Below are 21,535 nucleotides of genomic sequence, written 5' to 3' on the forward strand. Positions count from 1 at the left end.
TTAGAGGATAAAAGGAATAGAAAAACCGGCATATCACATCCAGTATGTCGCTACATCACCTGCTAATTTGTTTCCTTCGTGTTGGCTGCTTTTTAGGTCACATTAGGGCACAGCTCTCTGATCAGTTACTGCAGCTTTGTCTATTGGAGTTTGTTGTAGTCTGAAATCCACTTCTTGTCTCCGCCTGCTGCTCTGTCCTTCTCCCATTCTTTACACTGCAGCTCTTCTTCAGTTTGGTTGTGTATAAGCACTAGCAAACCACAAGTGAGTGCGCGGGAAGCCGGGTGGGAAGGTTGGCTATGCTCCAGTATACTAATATACACATTTAATATGTTGCATTTTATTTTTAATAAGGATACAATTTTCAATGAGGTTCTGTGTATATGAAGTTCTGCAACTTTTTGATATACTTTGTTGCACTTTCTCACCATGTTCAATATATCTGCTTGCTGTCAGTGAATGTGAACATTCCTGTTTTCATCCAGAGAAACTGCACTTTCAAAAAACTTTTGATGTGTCATAGACACATCAGAAGTTTTTATCTTCAGCCATACGAGGAACGCTGATTACAGCTGAAAATGCTTCTGCACCTGTTTCAGCGACGATGGGGGTCTCCGCACCCGGACCCCCACCGCCTTAAACTCCTGATATGAGAAAACAAAATGTGCAGACTTTTTTTTTTTTTTTTTTCACAATCTACCCTAAGTTAATAATTGTCACAGCTGAGACTTTTTATCCAGGATTGTCTAGAGTGGCTGTAATTGTAGCGAAACTTCAGCTGTGTAAGTTGCTCTGACACGTTTATGTAAACCAATATGGTCCGATTTACTGACAGCAAGCAGAGATCTTGAGTGTATGACCAAGTTGTAGAAATTTTTATAAAACCTCGCAGCCCATCACATGGCGTTAATCACTGTGTCGCCTAATATAATGCTGCTGAGATTGTGCGGTAGAGAATAGCAGAGCAGCCATTGTCTGCCCTCCCTTCCTCCGCATCAAGAAAAGAATACTAATATGTCCTTTGCTGATGCGGTTTTTAACTCTGCGCTTCCCATTGATCCAGGATGTGATGTCCCGCTGTTCTGCCTCAGGTCCCTCCACCACTTAGTGAATTTAGTCATCGATTTTTGTGCTGAGTAAGGCGACATAACACAGATAACCAGCTGTTCACAGATGTGGTTGATGTTATTGTAGAAGATGCTTCACATTCCTAAGACGGACCCCTCGTGCTAAGATGGCGTTTTTCGTACAAATAATAATAATAAAAAAATCGGGGACTTCCAGCCCGGCGCCCAGACTCGGGGTGCGTGTGTCCCCATGTATTTCCGGTGGGTGTGAATGCCCTTTACTGGGTCCTGGGATAGTTATTAAAGGGCAGGATGTGGTTATTGCTGCGTGGAATGAGCCGTAGACGATCCCTGTGTCATGACGAGAATGAGAAATCCTGAACTAAAGGGAGAAAATCTGCAAAATATCAAGATCTAGATTTATTCACGTTGGATTTAGGGTATGTTCACACTGCTTATTTTCGGCCGTAAAAGCCCCGAAAAACGGCTAAAAATGGGGGGCTGAACGCCTCAAAACATCTACTCATTGATTTCAATGGAAAAAAACTATCGTTCCTATGGGGTGTTTTTTTACAAGGCCGTTTGTTAAAATGGCGCGTAAAAAAAATGCCCCGTTAAACAGAACTGCATGTCACTTCTTGAGCCGTTTTTGGAGCCGTTTTTCATTGTCTTAATAGAAAAATATGGCCGTAAAAACCGCTTGATGAATAAAAAAAACGGCTGAAAATCGGGCTGTTTTTCCTTGCAAATAGCTCCGTATTTTACAGCCGATTTTTGTTTGCCGTGTGAACATAGCCTTAGGATTTATCTAGAATTCATTTTGGCGTTGTAGCATCATGGAATTGAAAAACAATCCAATATTCGATGCTACTGGTAACTTTTTTAGATACTCTGATTAAAGCTAAGCATCCTCATAGAAACTGTGTTAGCCTTAAACACTCTGTACTGCTGTTTAAAGGGAATTTCCACCTAAAAAAAAAACCAACAAAAACTCAGAAAATATAATTTTTTAGGTTGTTATACTTCTCTATTCGACCATGTCTTAGTTAGATCTCTGCCTAGGAAAGATGGGTGACTATAAATATGGTCAACATTACAGCTCCCGCAGAGGCCCAGCTTTCCCAAACCTCTGAGCATCAAATAGGAAATACTATATTCTTTCCCCTAGTCCAACATTTCTGTTTATAACATATCGGCTGTGCCTTTCAGGCGTCCGGGAAAGCTGAGTTGCTGCCCTAGTAGGCATAGTTGCCATTTATCACAGCAATGAGGGGATAGGGGGGAAATCCAGGGATGTAACTATAGGGGTGCACACCGGGGGGGATGACCCAATTACCCCTATGCCCCATAAGAGGACAGTAGGACTGTTACTGACATTTCATAGTTTGGGGGGGGGGGGGGGGTGTCATTGTTACAAGTTGGGCCCCTAGAGTTCCAGGGTTGCTAGACCGATTCGTCAGTCAAGAGTCTTGGAGAGCTGGGTGACAACCCCTTTTTGAGCTGTAATGGCCCTTTAAACAGTCCATAGTGACGTGCATTACAGGTAAATGGACCGCTATTGTGATCACGCCTTTGAAGCGCCAGTCATACATATGCGGAGGGGAGGACATGCGGGTCTTATGGAAAGCTGATACCCCGGGGTCAGATCATTACGACACTTTTCACAGTGAATCTTACAAGTCAAAGGGATCAAAGAGAAGACAAAACGTCCTGAAATATCAGTCAGTGGATCTGACAATTGTTGGGCCCTGTTCACATGGCGTGTATCGCCGACATATGCGTCAAAAAATGCTTGATTATACTTCCATTTCAAATCAATGGGAAAGTGCGCAGTTGGTACATACGTGTTTTTAAAAAAAAAAATTTATGCAAGCACATTTAAAAAAACGCGTTGTGTAAAATAGAAGAATCAGGTCAATTCTTTGATGCCGAAAACGTGCCAAGTGTTTCCATAGTCAATGGGAGTCCTAATTATGCGCCAAAAAAAACACTCAAAGTGAGCACAAACCATGTCAAAAAACAGGTGGAAAACGTGTCCAAAAACACCAGTATTTTTAAAAAGTGCTTTAAGAATTGCTGGTGTATTTGACACGTTTACACATTGTTTTTCTAGCGCTTTGTGAACGTGCCCCAAGACATTAAAACAGGTGTTAAACCTTCCTTTTATGTTTTATGGCGTTGTCTTGTGAGCAATTGTCCAATATACAACTATTCATCTTTTCACTCTTCTGTCAGATTTTTTTTTTTCCATTTTTTTCCCCCAAATATTTTAATAAACACCCCCTCAATACTAGTATTATCTTATTTATATATATATATATATATATATATATATATATATATATATATATACTCCAAAAAAATAAGATCCACTGGGTCTATTCTAAGACATACTTTCTCAGGACACTCATTGAGAAATTCTTCTCTGTAATTTAAGTGGGCGGCCATAATACCCCCCCCCCTCTGTGAGAGCCCTGTGGGGTCCTCACCCCTTCACTTTGGTTATTCTCACTGCTTTGATCTCTTTCAGGCTTGATCTAGTTCACAGGTAATGTCATTTCCACAGGCCAAATGGCCTATTTAGCAGAGATAAAATTACCGGCCACTCCTCATAGACGCCTGGCTGGGATTCTTCATTTGCATATCATTACCCATAATGCACAGAGACATTTGTCTTCTCCCTCGTTTGCTTATTAACTGGTTTAATACAATTACCATTTTCTGTGACTTTTGTCAGGCTAGACAATGGCGGCCACGTATTCTAATGAATTGTCACCACGTGTGTAAGGGGGAAGATCTTTGTAATGTAAATGGTAGCTAGATAATACTTCTATGTTAGCAAATTGATCTTCACGCTATAATATCCTTGTTTTTAGGATCTTGGTCTATGCAAATATCTCAGAGGTGCTAGGTCGTCTGTGGCCTGCTGAGATCCGTAGCTCCACAACAGGTTGGGTAATGCCGGTGGCCCTTGACAATAATTGTATATGTATAAATTCAGCATTATGGGGCAATGGTCTTAAATTGGATCCTTATGTTGGACCATGATACAATTTGCCAGGGCTTCAAACTTGGTGGTCTCAGAAACCCTTTCTAAAAACCTTACCCCCCAAAATAGAATGGCAATGAAGGGTGAGCTTTGGAAATAAAAGCTGAAGCTTTATATCAACCCTTGCACCCTGGTCAAGGGCGTACGTACTATAAAGGCAGCCCACGTGGTTGCTATAGAGCCCCTGTAGAGGGGCCCATTCCAGTTTGGCGTTCTCCCATTTAATGGGTGATGTGAACCTGTACAAGGAGATACTGCAATGGTAGCAACCAAAAAAGTGGACAATGTACTTTGGTCCTAATGATTGAATGAGGGCACCAAGACCTTCTTACTGTCTGGTTAGGAGTGTGCTGGTGTCAAGCAGCTCCTGAAAGGGACCTTATTTTTGTCGTTGATATGAGACCCCTGTCGTCTATTTACGTCTCTCTCCCTGGAACCCGTGGTGAAGAAGGGCAGACATGACCCGGATCACATCTGAATTAAACACCTGGTATCTTCATCCCTATTTAGCATGCAGGAAACAAAACAAATGATCTTTTTTTTATTGTGTAGCTCATTTTCTCGTCGGTCATGGCTTTTTTTGTGTTTTTTTTAATGTTCCTCTGATGTTTTTTTTTCTCTAAGGTCTTACAAACAATGTTTTTAGTTCAAAACAGAAGTAAACAGACCAGGATAATGAGCTTCCTGCAGGAAGGGGCCGGGATGGGGCAGCGCTGGTTCAGTCAGTGGAGCCGACTTTACACAATTTGACAGATTTATTCCCTGGAAGTGACTAATTAATGCTGGTGTGACTGGTCTTTGGAGACTACTTGAGATATTTATCATAAAAGTAGATTTATTACCTCACCGGTAGTGACCAAGGCAAAATGTGTTCTGCGTTGACCAAATCGCAGTGAGGTTGGGTTGTGACGAAGTCCAATGTGGGAAATATATTTTATTGCGTGTATTAGAAGAAAATCCTACATTTTGGAGGAAGCCACCACATGGTTAGGGCCAACATTCAGTGGGTTCATGTAGCGGTAGCTACTTTAAGGAGTTAACCAATATTTGTGGTGGCATCGATCACATGGTTTGGGCTAATATTCACAAGATACGGTGGTGTCAGCTGCCATGTGGGTTAGACCGATTTTCGCGAGAAAGTAGTGGTGGCAACCACTTCATGGGAGGGATCAATATCCATGACGTTGAAGTGACAGATATTTTATGGGTTTGAGTGATATTCATGATACTAAAGTGGTGGCGTTCACATGGGTTGGACCAATGTCCATGACGTTGAAGTGGCAGAAAATATTTTTATGGGGTGGACCAATACTTATGGTGGTGGCCATCACATGGGTTTGACCAATATTCTTGGAGAAATAGTGCTGGCAGCCACTTCATGGGCTGGACCAATGTCCATGAGGTTGAAGTGGCAGCAGATATTTTATAGGTTTCACCAATCTCCATGATGATACTATGGTGGTGGCCATGACGTGGGTTGGACCAATATTCATGGGGATCTAGTATTGGTAGCCACTTCATGGGTTAGACCTATGTCCATGAGGTTGAAGTGGCAGCAGATATTTTTTGGGTTTGACCTATGTCCATGAGGTTGAAGTGGCAGCAGATATTTTTTGGGTTTGACCAATATTCATGATAATACTATGGTGGTGGCCATCACATGGATTAGAACAAAGTCCCTGGGGTTGAAGCGTCAACAGATACTTGATTGGTTAGACCAATATTCATAAGGATAAGTTGGTGGCAGCTATTTCATGGGTTGGACTAATACTTAGGAGGGTACAGTGGTGGCAGTCACTTGGACCAGTATTCATGACGGTACGCTGATGGCAGCCGTTTTATTACCAATTCGCTGGCGGTTTCAGTCCTTGGTGATGTAAGCCATCAAATGGTTTGATTTTAGACCGGGAGCAATACACTGGTCTGGCCATTTAACCATGTTGTGATCTCCATATCATTGGGCTGATTTATTTTGGGGGTGTTACATATGAGCCCTGGTTTAGTAAGGGAGAGCTAATTTATTCACTACTGGAAGAGTAAAATTCTGTTGACCAACTATTCTCAACTTCTATCTGATCATAAAAGGGTTAACCTATTTTTAGGTTTCCGCACATCATCTGGGAAGACTGGCAGCAATTTAGGACAAATTAAAGAACTGAAAGGGGGAACAAAGCAGCCACAGATGACCTAGAAAGTGATAATTGGGTAACACTGGGCAACTTTCATCACTTCTGCCTTGTGCTGTTTTGGAGCGTCTATTTGGGGTCTTATCCAGGGGGAGGGAGGTGTTGTATTTACACGAAAACAATGATGAAACGCTACTCCGAGAACTCCTTGCACTGCCTCACATGTTATCTGAACATGGAATTTGAGCACGGTTTATCCTGATGCATGAATATAATTCCAGGAAATACAGTGAAGACTGACACTTAGGCAGGGCATTGAAAAATTAGTTAGTGTAATAACATAGAAGGTATTTGTGGTTTCAGACACGGTCCCTGCTGTTCGGGGAGTGTGAGTGAAAGCAGAGCCGAGTCTGTGGTTGATACGGAGAGATTAATTTATAATACAAATCCAGGCATGAGCGTTACATGTATGTCTGTGTAATGTCACGCAGCATTCCGTGACCTTGTGCAAGGCTCTGTTGTCTCCCGTCATGTCGCTTTTTATATTATCTATCATTTACTAAGAAGAGGTTGTCTGTGAAATCTAATTTATCATGGCTGCCAGAAAGTCCCTTCTTTGTTGTGGGAACTGTCCCCCCTCTAACATCTTTGTCTTGCAACTCCTGGGCGACATGCGCCGTACGTGTACGGTGAATATACGCACTGACGATACAACACAGGAGCTGAGCCTGCACCGTACCCGTTTAGTAATGGTTGTTTTATACAGCTGACACCCGACTGCAACGGCTGGGATCGGATATAAAACTGATCGGACTGATCCCGGCCGTTTAACCCCTTTTAGATAGAGCGGTCAATTGTGACTAGCGGCATCTAAGCGATTAAACAGAGGGAGGGGGGGCTACCTCTGTTCCCTGATAGCTTTCCCTTCGGCACTGATTGGTTGTCATGGCAACTGGAGGCCTAGTGAAGGCTGTCAGGCCTGACTTCTATGCTCTTCCGCCTTGAAGGAGGCAAGGCTTTATAGGAGAGCACAGAATAAGGCCTCATTCACACGACCGTAAGGGTTTTTATTGTCCCCGAATCCGACGGCTATGGATACACATCTGTAGACGTCTGCAATTGCGGGAGCGCCTACAGACTTCGTGCCACATGTGCAGACCAGAATGAGACATGTTCTATATTTTGCAGATCATTTCTACGGCACGGACACACATCCGTGTATATATACGGAAAGGTGTCCGTGGCCAATAGAATAAATGGTTCCGCGATTTAGTCCGTAATATTTACAGATGTGTCGTAGAAATGAACCGCAAAATATGGATTAGGTTGTATTGTCCGTATATGTGCCCTAGGAAGTCTATGGGCTCTTCCGCAATTGTGGACGGCTACAGATCTGTATCCGTAGCTATCGGCTCTGTATTTGCGGACAGTAAAAAACACCTCACGGTCGTGTGCATGAGGCCTTCGCTAATACACTGCCATATATATGTAAACCTGTCCTAAATACAGCACGGTGAACAACGTAAAAACTAACTTGGAATGCGTCAATTGAAAAGCAAAAAAACAAAGCGTTTAATGGAATATTCGCAAATAAAATCGTATTTATTGTAAAATTGTTTGATATACTTTCTGTATCAATTCAGTTTTTCTCATGGACCTCTGCTTGCTGTCATTGAGTAGGGTCCTTCATTGTTTGTTCCTGGGAAATGAATATTTATTCTGTCTGTCATGTGATCATCACACAGGTGTAGGGCTTGTTACAGTACGGTTTTCAGGACACAGATCGACGTAGCAGCAGAATCTCCGTCCATTTGTGGTGGCCAATAGCCCCACGATTTTGCGCGTTGCTCTGTTAATGGCTACCACAAATCAGTGGTGTTTTGCCCACATGCGGCCGCTGCGACGTTGGACTTTTCCTTATCAGAGCTCGTTCTTGTAACGAGCCGTGCAGCTGTGATCATCACCTGACCATGACAGATTTTCATCTGATGAAGGTTTCCGTTCAATGACTACAAGCATGGACTACACAGAATTGATACAGCGTACAATACCATTCCTATAATACACCATCTGATAATCCAGCACTTGTTTCCAGCACAGAACAGAAATCACTGTGACTGTCTGGCTGATAATCCAGAATATTTGATAATCCGGCACATGTTCGATCTCATTGCGGCTGAATTACATGAGTTTTACTGTGTATTAGAAAATTGTATAACTTTTTATTGAATGATTATTTGCTGATACCAGAATACTACTAAGCCCGGGAAATGCGGCAGCGCACCGGGCCGCACAAAACGTGTGATTTAATGGCAGCGGGTTGCAGATAAAGACAACCTCCATAGTGAATGCCGTACAATCCTACATCACTGACACCGCAGAGTTGTGCAATGGTTGCAGTCCACCAAAGGCCAATGGTAAATGTTGCACAAATGTGACAACCACTTGACTTCTGCCATTCCCTTATTCTGGACTGTTACCCAACAAGGGGGAGGGGGGGGGGGGGGTGAAAAAGTGAAATTGTGTTAAAAAAAAATAAAAAATTAAATGCCTTTTTAACTTGTGCAATAAAATTCCTGGTGCAACTCGGTGATCGGGGAAGGACTGACTGTTCAGGCATTTGGGCAGCGGTGTGTAAAGGTTCCTAGCCCCTCACTCAAATGCAGAACTTATTGGGGAATTTATGAAGACTGGCGTTTCATCCACGAGTCTCAGGGCTTGTCCACACATAACAGAATTGCTGCATGTTTTCCGTCTGGAATTGCGGATGGAAAATACGCAGCAGAATACAGTAGCAGCAAAGTGGGTGAGATTAAATAAATCTCACCCACACCCTGCGTAAAAATTACGCCTCCAAATTGACTATGTTTCGTACCGCACCATGTCCATTCCTGCTGCGGGAAGTGGACTGAATTGCTTAGTTTTTCGGAGAAGTCACCATCTCCCAACATTGTGAAAAACGCAGTAAAATGCGCACCATTTTCTGCCGTAAAAACCGTTTTTTCCCGCGGCGGCTTGTCTGCTACTTTCAACGGAATTGCTGCTGACATTTTCTGCAGCAATTCCTTCACGTGTGCACAAGTCCTTAGTATAAAGAAAGTTGGAGTAAAATGCACCTAATTAATAAAGTGGAATCTATGCCAGCTGGCGTAGATTTACGCCAGTTTCTTGCCTAAACTATAGAAAATGCGTTGGGCTGCGGATGGCCCGCCCCTTCTGCTAAGCTCTGCCCACTTTATAGAAAGGTGCTGTAAGCGGGGGAAGTTTGCAGACAGTCACAATTTTTACTACAAAATGCAACTTTTGCGCGGTTTGTAAACTGTATTAAGTTCCCCCCTTAGATGTTTAAAGGGTTATTCCGATCTCAGACATTTATGGCTCGGCCACGGGATATTCCATAAATTTCTGATGGATGCAGGTCCCAGCTCTGAGACCCGCACCTACCTCCAGAACGGGGGGCAGCCAACCCCGTCCCGCCTAGTAAACGGCGCCACACTAAGATGGAGAATGCACATGTGCGTGGCTCTCACAATTAATTAATTTCTACAAGCGTTATGAAACCGCATGGCCCACTTGCTCGCCTTTGTTCGTAATTCCCATAGGAATCAATAAAAAGAGCCGCGTAACTTTCCATTTATTCTCTGCCTCAATACAGCGACGGACGCATCACCAAATGGAATGGGGGGGGGGGGGGTCAGATGACCCTTGTTCTGGAAACAGGTGCGCGTCCCTTCTCTCTCAGACATTTATGGCATTCCCCATGGATATAGGTGGGTATAGCCCTTTTTTTTTTTTTTTTATAAAAATGTTTATTAGACGTTGTTTTTTTTGTTTTTTTCCAGGGTGCCTTTAGTGAACATTAAAAATTTTAAATCAGTTTTTTTTTTAATTCTCTTACTCCTAGCCTGAGATATGATCAGTTGCAGGCCAGAGCCTGAGGCTGCACTACTGAGAGATTGTCCGGTGCAGTGTTGTCATGGAGACTGTGTGGCTGCAAATCACCAAATACATCAATATCTACATCCTGTCTGGCCTAAATAGCAGCCGTTATTAGTTTGTGGAGATGTTGTTGTACTAACACAAAGAGGGACAACCGATGCCGCAGCAAGTTGTTTTCCCTTTTAAGCCATGCACAATCCCCACCCATACGCACCTGGGTCAGCCCACGCAGTATCATGCTCCCATAGTGCCTCCCGCACAGAATAATTCCAAATAGCTGCCCCATACAGTATAATGCCCACAGAGATGCCCCCATACAGTATCATTCCCACAGAGATGCCACACAGCTGCCACCATACAGTAGAATTCCCCATAGCTGCCCTTCGTGCCAGTGCCCACGTACATAGTATCACCCCCCCGTAGACAGTGCTACCCCCTCCCTGTAGCCATTGGGGCTTCCTCTAGAGGTGGAATCCCCAGCCAGAGCATTGGCCCACGCTGTGGCCGGGGTTTCCACTCCTGGAGGAGCCCCTGACATCACTGTTCATATATGGACCGTCACGTCACAGGTTTCCCCGGGCTCGGCGCTTAAAGTATCACTGTGCCCTGGGAGTCCTCTGTACTAATGCTGAAGCAGGGAACTGACGGTTCCCTGCTTCAGCATTGGGTTCAACTGTATCTGTGTCCTGAGTATGCAGATACAGTTGAGTCAGGGACATACCACCGGCCGCCCGAAATCAGGGACAGATTTACTTAAAGGGGTTGTCCACTACCGTACAACTAATGACCTATCCATCACATAGGTCATCTGTATAAGATCGGTGCGGGTCCAACACCCGGACCCCACATAGATCGGCTGCCTCTGGGCACTGGACGTCCATGCTGGAAGCAGTTGGCTCCGTTCACGGAATAGCGGCCGAGCTGCAGTACTGCACCTATGCTTCTATTCAAATGAATAGGAGCAGTTATGCAGCGCGCCCGCTATGCAATGTACGGAGCCAACTGCTTCCGGCTCCGTACATTGCATAATGTTCAATAACATCCGGTGCCCGCAGGCAGTTGATCGGTACAGGGTCCGGGTGTCGGACCCGCACTGATCATGTACTGATGACCTATCCGGTGGATAGGTCATTAGTTGTCCGGCAGTGGAAACTTCTTTTAAAGGCTATGTACACCTTGGAAAGCGGTTTTTATCTTTTTTATTTATTTTTTAAATAGAAAAAATGTATCAGTGTGTTTGCAACTTTGTAATTACATTTTATTAATGTATTTTTACTTTTTGAGATACAGCTGCTTTGTATTCTGTATACAAAGTAGCTGTATCCAGTGTGGAGACCTGAATCCGTCAGATCAGCGGGTCCGGAGTGTCTTTGACAGTTCATAACTTAGATGTGATAGATTACAGGTGGATCCTGACCTGCTGACACTGATCCTGTCAGTCCCGTGGACTGGACGGATTCAGGTCTAAGATCTAGATACAGCTGCTCTATACAGAATACAAAGCGGCTGTATCTCAAAGTAAAAATCATTTTTCATAAAAACGAATTAGAAAGTTGCACCAAACGCGCTGATAGATGTTTTATATATAAAAAAATGATAAAAAATTAGCTTTCGAAGGTGTACATAGCCTTTAAAGGAATGTACCAATCAGGGAGTCTGGAAAGCTTGGTGATAACCCGTTATGGTCATGTTACTTGTCATCCATCTTTCCAAGAAACCGCTGACTAGAATTTTCCCAACATAACTAGAGAAGATGAGTCAAGGACTTTCCCGGGAATGTTTTAATTTCAAGGAACATGCTCTTAAAAATCATAATTATGTTAACATGCGAGTGTTTCAAAACCAGTGAGGATTGCAATTCTGTTGCAACAATTCCCATTATACATTTGAAATCTCCATTTCCTGTAAACTTGACAAACATGAAGCCAATAACGTCACGCCGTGCCCATGAAAAGAGAAATGCAGGTGGTGCCTTTAAAGAGAAGGCTGTGGCGTGAACAGCCAGTTGTCAGTATTCTGTGTGTGTTTTACAGGGCAGCATTGATGTCAGTCATTACAGTTTATAGCTGCTGACTGAAAGCTGTAAAAGCAGAATTCCAGTAAAGGGCCGTGCCGGGAATTCAGATCAATGCTCCAATCACATGTAGTTTCCAAAATCACCAGTAGGTGGCGAAAAGTTGAGCTATGGAAGTATTGAGTAGTGTGTGGCCTGAAGTTGTTATTCTTACTTTACATTATTTTGTATACTGGTTTGGAAGGCTCAAGAATATAATTACAAAAAATACGCCCCCCCCCCCTATGTTCCATAGTAAATTGATATAATACTGCACCCTATGTACAAGAATATAACTACTATAATGCTGCCCCCTATATACAAGAATATAACTACTATAATACTGCCCCTATATACAAGAATATAACTACTATAATACCGCCCCCATATACAAGAATATAACTACTATAATACTGCCCCCTATATATAAGAATATAACTACTATAATACTGCCCTCTATATACAAGAATATAACTACTATAATACTGCTCCTATATACAGGAATATAACTACTATAATACTGCCTCTATATACAAGAATATAACTACTATAATACTACCCCCTATATATAAGAATATAACTACTATAATACTGCCCCCTATATATAAGAATATAACTACTATAATACTGCCCTCTATATACAAGAATATAACTGCTATAATACTGCCCCTATATACAAGAATATAACTACTATAATACTGCTCCTATATGAGAATATAACTACTATAATACTGCCCCCTATATACAAGAATATAACTACTATAATACTGCCCCCTATATACAAGAATATAACTACTATAATACTGCCCTCTATATACAAGAATATAACTGCTATAATACTGCTCCTATATACAAGAATATAACTACAATAATACTGCCCCTATATACAAGAATATAACTACTATAATACTGCCTCCTATATACAAGAATATAACTACTATAATACTGCTCCTATATATAAGAATACAACTACTATAATACTGCCCCCTATATATAAGAATATAACTACTATAATACTGCCCCCTATATACAAGAATATAACTACTATAATACTGCCTCCTATGTACAAGAATATATCTACTATAATACTGCCCCTATATACAGGAATATAAGTACTATAATACTGCCCCCTATATACAAGAATATAACTACTATAATACTGCGCCCTATATACAAGAATATAGCTACTATAATACTGCCCCCTATATACAAGAATATAACTACTATAATACTGCCCCTATATACAAGAATATAACTACTATAATACTGCCTCCTATATACAAGAATAGAACTACTATAATACTGCCCCTATATATATATGAATATAACTACTATAATACTGCCCCCTATGCACAAAAATTTGGAGCTGAACATGTAGGGTCTTCATATTTGTATGAACTTGCTAATTAGAAGTATTTCCTTCTGTCTTTTCAGGAGTTCATGTACCCCCGAAATGCCCTCACCAGGGACTTGGTGCTTCCGATGCATCGGAGTAACAGGGAAGGTGTGGAGGACATGTCCTTGCTGGCCGACCTACATGAAGCTGCCATCATGTTGAATCTTCATCAACGCTACAAAGATGATAAAATCTATGTAAGTCGTGACCTGCCGACCTCCACGATGCAATGAACAGCGTCAATAAATAAGCATCATTTTGTGTACGACTTTCTCTGCTGCTTCTTGCCACATTTCTACAATAAGGACTCCTTGCATAATGAAATGTTCTGCCATCTTGTGATTATACTTTGAGGGGAATTTATTATATACTCTACGCCAGTTTCTTTAAATCTAAAAGTTGAAAGAAATTTTTAGCGACTTTTACATTTTTATGCCGTCTTTGCCACTTTCCCCAAAAGTAGGTGGGGCTTAGAGAAGGGGCGTGGTCACTAACGGCTCAAAAAGTTTACTATAATTTACGCTAAAAACTGACGTAAATATTAGCGGTAATCTACTCCAGCTCACAGCTGCCGTAGATTTCCCCTTCTGGCACACTGACAGCCAGAGGTCTGCCTAATTTATTACGAGGCATGCGCCTTTTAATAAATCAGGCGCATTTTACTCCAGTGCGTATAAAGCGCCAGTCTTCAGAATTTCTCCCCTTTTTGTGTTACGATTTCTCTCTATAAAGATCTCTGATTCCTCCTTGTTTAAAGTCTGAGAACCTGTCCTGACCTAGTCCTGTTTTCCCACAGCTGCAGTGTGTTACATTGTATCAGTATAAGCGATCCTCTGTAAACTAAAGACAGGAGAAACACAAATTTGTCTCTAAAGGCATAGGTTTAAGCTCCTGGACCCCAATGCAAAAATCTGTAACCGGGCCCCCCACCTACTATGTGCTATTTATAAAACTATAGGTGTCTTCTTACCTGGCAGATAGACATTTGGACACCAGGATCTGGGTTGCGACTGTTAGATTTGCACCCCTTATAGCGAAGTGCCTGTCGGTTCCCTGTGCTGGACTCCAACTCTCCAGCTCTTACCGACACTAGTACATTGGCTACACACTACATGAGTGCCGTCCTGCAAGCAAAGTATTTCCTATGGATGCTCCGGGGTGGCACATGAGAACGTTGCTGCCTAGCAGAACAGCAGGCTTCCTTTATCTCCACCTTTTTAACACCATTCTGAGGTCCAATATTCTGTTCTGGATCTTTTCCTTATATTAGTCAGAGCTCTCCGTCTCCTGCATAGATATTAAATTCTAGAATTCTGGCTTCATGCAGCCACCACTAGGGGGAGCTTACTGCATACTGTTTCATTATTGAGATCAATGTATAATAATAATTATGTAACTATTTTTAGAAACTAATCTCCTAGAAATTGGATTTACGCTTTAACAAAATACAACTGATTCTTCATTCTAAGGTTCATGTCACAATGTTGTCTTTTATTTGAAGCTGCTAGAACATTTCCAGAAATAAAGTATAATTTCCAATAGAATGTTTGGCAGTAATAGTTGAGAATATTGTTCACAGTGTTTATACTTTATTCTAGACCAATATCGGTTCTATTCTGGCTTCAGTGAATCCCTATAAGCAGATCGCAGGATTGTATGATGAGGGTGCAGTGGAGTTATACAGTCGTCATCACTTAGGAGAACTTCCCCCACACATATTTGCTATAGCCAATGAGTGTTACCGCTGCTTGTGGAAGAGACGTGACAGCCAGTGCGTCCTCATCAGGTATGAAGCAAAATTATTCCAGTTAGTTAAAAGCAATTACCTACCATCTAACCAGCGCATTCAGCCACTGTCCTGATGATAAACTATGTTGAATATCTTTCTTCTACCATCTCTAGCTACTTTTAATATTTCCCCCCATGTACAGGAATACAATTACTATAATACTGCCCCCTATGTACAAGAATATAACTACTATAATACTGCTCCTATATACAAGAATATAACTACTATAATACTGCCCCTATATACAAGAATATAACTACTATAATACTGCTCCCTATATACAAGAATATAACTACTATAATACTGTCCCCTATATACAAGAATATAACTACTATAATACTGCCCCCTATATACAAGAATATAACTACTATAATACTGCTCCTATATACAAGAATATAACTACTATAATACTGCCCCCTATATACAAGAATATAACTACTATAATACTGCTCCTATATACAAGAATAGAACTACTATAATACTGCCTCCTATATACAAGAATATAACTACTATAATACTGCTCCTATATACAAGATTATAACTACTATAATACTGCCCCCTATGTACAAGAATATAACTACTATAATACTGCCCCTATATACAAGAATATAACTACTATAATACTGCCCCTATATACAAGAATATAACTACTATAATACTGCCTCCTATATACAAGAATATAACTACTATAATACTGCCTCCTATATACAAGAATATAACTACTATAATACTGCTCCTATATACAAGAATATAACTACTATAATACTACCCGTATATACAAGAATATAACTACTATAATACTGCTCCTATATACAAGAATATAACTACTATAATACTACTCCTATATACAAGAATATAACTACTATAATACTGCCCCCTATGTATAAGAATATAACTACTATAATACTGCCCCCTATGTATAAGATTTATGAGTTTTTCCAGGGAGAACCTTAAATCTGAACTTTTAGAAGCTCTTACATATATAACAGTGGAGTATTTTATACATTTGTTGTCTTCTTTCAGTGGAGAGAGTGGAGCTGGCAAAACAGAAAGCACCAAACTGCTCCTAAAATTCCTTTCCTCGATGAGTCAGAGCTGCGCAGGTGGAGGGAACAATCAGACACGTGTGGAAGTGGCCATCATGGAGAGCAGGTCAGACATTAACTAGAACATCCTATAATGTAGTTGAAGTCTGTATTCTGCTTGCTAGTATGTATAAGAAGAAGGATTTCTCCTACTATTAAAGGGCTTTTATGTATTAAAATCTTAGAGATATACCAGGAATATACATTGAAAACCTATCCTTGGGATGAGTGATCGGTGGGTGTTCGATCCCCAGGGCCCACACTGATCAGCAGAATGGTGAATGGAGCGGAGCTGCAGTACCAGGCATAGCCACACATATGGACAAGTGCCACAAAGCGCAGAGATCCCTCTGTTCCGCTGGTCAGTGGCTGGTTGCAGACCCTACCAATCAAACATTCAAGACTTATCCTGAGGATAGGCCATCAATTCACATTCCTGGTAAACCCTTTTAATCATACTATAATGAAAAATTCTACAACTTTCTAATATACTTTTGACTTCATCTACTTGTTTCACTTCATCGGTATTGTCAAGATCTCGGATTGCAGTCAGTGAATGAAAACATTCTTGCAAAAACAAAAACAATAACAAACACCAAAGCTGCAGAGCTCCTTTGGAGAGAAAACAAGCCCGGTCAGCTAGACAGGTTTTTAACCTCTGCTTGCCTTCAGTGAATCTTGTTCATATCCAAAGATCTTGACAATGCTGATGAATTGAAACACAAAATATAATAGAAAGTTGCAGAATTTCTCATTATACATTAATTAAGCTTGAAATATATACAATTAGAAAATTCCTTTAACTTTATAAAAAAATTCATCATGTATCAGGAAGCTAAGATCATATAGAGCAGAATTGCGTATTAGTTCTTCATACTATTTTCGTATCTATAGTATATTTGCTAATCTAATTTTATACAGGAATGTCTTATAAACCGGACTCAATGGGCGGGTTTTATGTAAATTTTGTCCTAAAAGGGGTGTGTCTACCTAATTTAGGGTGTTCCTAAATATAATAGGGCGGGACTTGCAAATTTTATTCAAATATTAGTGAATAACTACGCTATATCATGGTGCCTTGGCTTCCTGGATTTTAGAAGAATATCTCGATGTAATTTGATGACCATTAACCCTTCATAGGTCAATGTAAGGACCTATTCATTATTCTGCTTGTTATGACTTGGTGACCTGCAATGTACTAACATACATTACTCGGATCGTGCCCCTGCGTTAATACATCTCCCACATCGTACATTATTTATATATAGGATTAATATGATCCCGGTTCTGTGTATGTATTTGCTGGATTTGCCCTCTGAGTTATGTCTCCATCCACAGCCCGATCCTCGAAGCTTTTGGAAATGCCAAGACTGTTTACAATAACAACTCGAGTCGCTTTGGAAAATTCATCCAGCTGCACTTCTCCCAGCAGGGCCACATCCAGGGGGGCCGAGTGGTGGACTGTATCCTTCTTACCGAGCATATGGTGACGGTTCATATCATGGGCAGAGTACACCGCAGCGCAGAGAACCAATTACTCCAACCTTTCACCACAGAGGAACTGCACGAGTTTGTTTTGTGTCAAATACAGAAAAAGCGGAAATGTAATTCTCACTTTATAAATAAACAGAGACACTCTGACTATCCGATAATCAACCCGAGCACATGAGAATTCTCTGCAGGAGTGGAATCAGAATATTATTCAGTTCATGCTAAAAATAACAGTGCACCAGTAATTCAAGAATAGTCAGAATATATCGCAAAAACTTATATCAATGGTGCAATACTACTGCCCCCTATGTACAAGAATATACTACTATAATACTGCCCCCTATGTACAAGAATATACTACTATAATACTGCCCCCCATATACAAGAATATAACTACTATAATACTGCTTCTATATACAAGCATATAACTACTATAATACTGCCCCCTATATACAAGAATATAACTACTATAATACCGCCCCCTATATACAAGAATATAACTACTATAATACTGCCCCTATATACAAGAATATAACTACTATAATACTGCCCTCTATATACAAGAATATAACTACTATAATACTGCCCCTATATAAAAGAGTATAACTACTATAATAATGCCCCTATATACAAGAATATAACTACTATAATATTGCACCCTATATACAAGAATATAACTACTATAATACTGCCCCCTATATACAAGAGTATAACTACTATAATAATGCCCCCTATATACAAGAATATAACTACTATAATACTGCTCCCTATATACAAGAATATAACTACTATAATACTGCCCCTATATACAAGAATATAACTACTATAATACTGCCCCTATATACAAGAATATAACTACTATAATACTGCCTCCTGTATACAAGAATATAACTACTATAATACTGCCTCCTATATACAAGAATATAACTACTATAATACTGCCCCTATGTACAAGAATATAACTACTATAATACTGCCCCCTATGTACAAGAATATAACTACTATAATACTGCTCCTGTATACAAGAATATAACTACTATAATACTGCTCGTATATACAAGAATATAATTACTATAATACTGCCCTCTATGTACAAGAATATAACTACTATAATACTGCTCCTATATACAAGAATATAACTACTATAATACTGCCCCCTATGTACAAGAATATATCTACTATAATACTGCCCCTATATACAAGAATATAACTACTATAATACTGCCCCCCTATATACAAGAATATAATTACTATAATACTGCCTCCTATATACAAGAATATAACTACTGTAATACTGCCCCCCTATATACAAGAATATAACTACTATAATACTGCCTCCTATATACAAGAATATAACTACTATAATACTGCCCCTATGTACAAGAATATAACTACTATAATACTGCCCCTATATACAAGACTATAACTACTATAATACTGCCCTCTATATACAAGAATATAACTAATATAATACTGCTCCCTATATACAAGAATATAACTACTATAATACTGCTCCCTATATACAAGAATATAATTACTATAATACTGCCCCTATATACAAGAATATAACTACTATAATACTGCCCCCTATTAATAGGAATATAACTACTATAATACTGCTCGTATATACAAGAATATAACTACTATAATACTGCTCGTATATACAAGAATATAACTACTATAATACCGCCCCTATGGACACGTGTTTTCATTCTTAGTGTATCCGTGCGTTTTCTGACTGGGATGTGGATTGTAAGCTCTGATGGTGCAGGCATTGATTCTACAGTAAATATATAAATATAAGAATAGGATCTAGTTCCGTTTAAGTGTCGTCTGTTATGTGATATATTCGTGAGACCTTTAAAAATAGAACCAGTTTTAGTCACTGAACAGGAAGCTGCATTTACCTCTGTTTTAAGGAAATGGAAACCGTTAGTAGAATCTGGATGTGTCTTTTACTGTAATCATCAGGTGTTTAGCGGGAAAACAGGAACTACACCACACAGGAGAGCTGACAGCTCCTCTATACTACACCACACAGGAGAGCTGACAGCGCCTCTATACTACACCACACACGAGAGCTGACAGATCCTCTATACTACACCACACAGGAGAGCTGACAGATCCTCTATACTACACCACACACGAGAGCTGACAGCTCCTCTATACTACACCACACAGGAGAGCTGACCGCTCCTCTATACTACACCACACACGAGAGCTGACAGATCCTCTATACTACACCACACAGGAGAGCTGACAGCTCCTCTATACTACACCACACACGAGAGCTGACAGATCCTCTATACTACACCACACACGAGAGCTGACAGATCCTCTATACTACACCACACAGGAGAGCTGACAGCTCCTCTATACTACACCACACAGGAGAACTGACAGCTCCTCTATACTACACCACACAGGAGAGCTGACAGATCCTCTATACTACACCACACAGGAGAGCTGACAGCTCCTCTATACTACACCCCACATGAGAGCTGACAGCTCCTCTATACTACACCACACAGGAGAGCTGACAGGTCCTCTATACTATACCACACAGGAGAGCTGACAGATCCTCTATACTATACCACACAGGAGAGCTGACAGATCCTCTAGACTACACCACACAGGAGAGCTGACAGATCCTCTAGACTACACCACACAGGAGAGCTCCTCTATACTACACCACACAGGAGAGCTCCTCTATACTACACCACACAGGAGAGCTCCTCTATACTACACCACACAGGAGAGCTCCTCTATACTACACCACACAGGAGAGCTGACCACTCCTCTATACTACACCACACAGGAGAGCTGACCACTCCTCTATACTACACCACACAGGAATACTGACAGCTCCTCTATACTACACCACACAGAAGAGCTGACAGATCCTCTATACTACACCACACAGGAGAGCTGACAGATCCTCTATACTACACCACACAGGAGAGCTGACAGATCCTCTAGACTACACCACACAGGAGAGCTCCTCTATACTACACCACACAGGAGAGCTCCTCTATACTACACCACACAGGAGAGCTCCTCTATACTACACCACACAGGAGAGCTCCTCTATACTACACCACACAGGAGAGCTCCTCTATACTACACCACACAGGAGAGCTGACCACTCCTCTATACTACACTACACAGGAGAGCTCCTCTAGACTACACCACACAGGAGAGCTCCTCTATACTACACCACACAGGAGAGCTCCTCTATACTACACCACACAGGAGAGCTCCTCTATACTACACCACACAGGAGAGCTCCTCTATACTACACCACACAGGAGAGCTCCTCTATACTACACCACACAGGAGAGCTGACCACTCCTCTATACTACACCACACAGGAGAGCTGACCACTCCTCTATACTACACCACACAGGAATACTGACAGCTCCTCTATACTACACCACACAGAAGAGCTGACAGATCCTCTATACTACACCACACAGGAGAGCTGACAGATCCTCTATACTACACCACACAGGAGAGCTCCTCTATACTACACCACAAAGG

At 41.0% G+C, this 21,535-nt stretch overlaps 1 protein-coding gene across 1 annotated transcript in view; it reads left to right on the forward strand.

The window, feature by feature from the left end:
* The window catches only part of LOC142655268 (unconventional myosin-X-like), a 90,108-nt gene that overhangs the window by 22,925 nt on the left and 45,648 nt on the right, over window positions 1-21,535 (forward strand). The window contains exons 3-6 of the mRNA XM_075829191.1: window positions 13,669-13,827; window positions 15,229-15,416; window positions 16,443-16,571; window positions 17,843-17,967. Of these exons, the coding sequence (XP_075685306.1) occupies window positions 13,669-13,827; window positions 15,229-15,416; window positions 16,443-16,571; window positions 17,843-17,967 (601 nt within the window). The remainder of the gene's footprint in view (window positions 1-13,668; window positions 13,828-15,228; window positions 15,417-16,442; window positions 16,572-17,842; window positions 17,968-21,535) is intronic.

This window comes from Rhinoderma darwinii, chromosome 6, assembly GCF_050947455.1.
Source record: "Rhinoderma darwinii isolate aRhiDar2 chromosome 6, aRhiDar2.hap1, whole genome shotgun sequence".
NCBI classification, from domain to species: domain Eukaryota; kingdom Metazoa; phylum Chordata; class Amphibia; order Anura; family Rhinodermatidae; genus Rhinoderma; species Rhinoderma darwinii.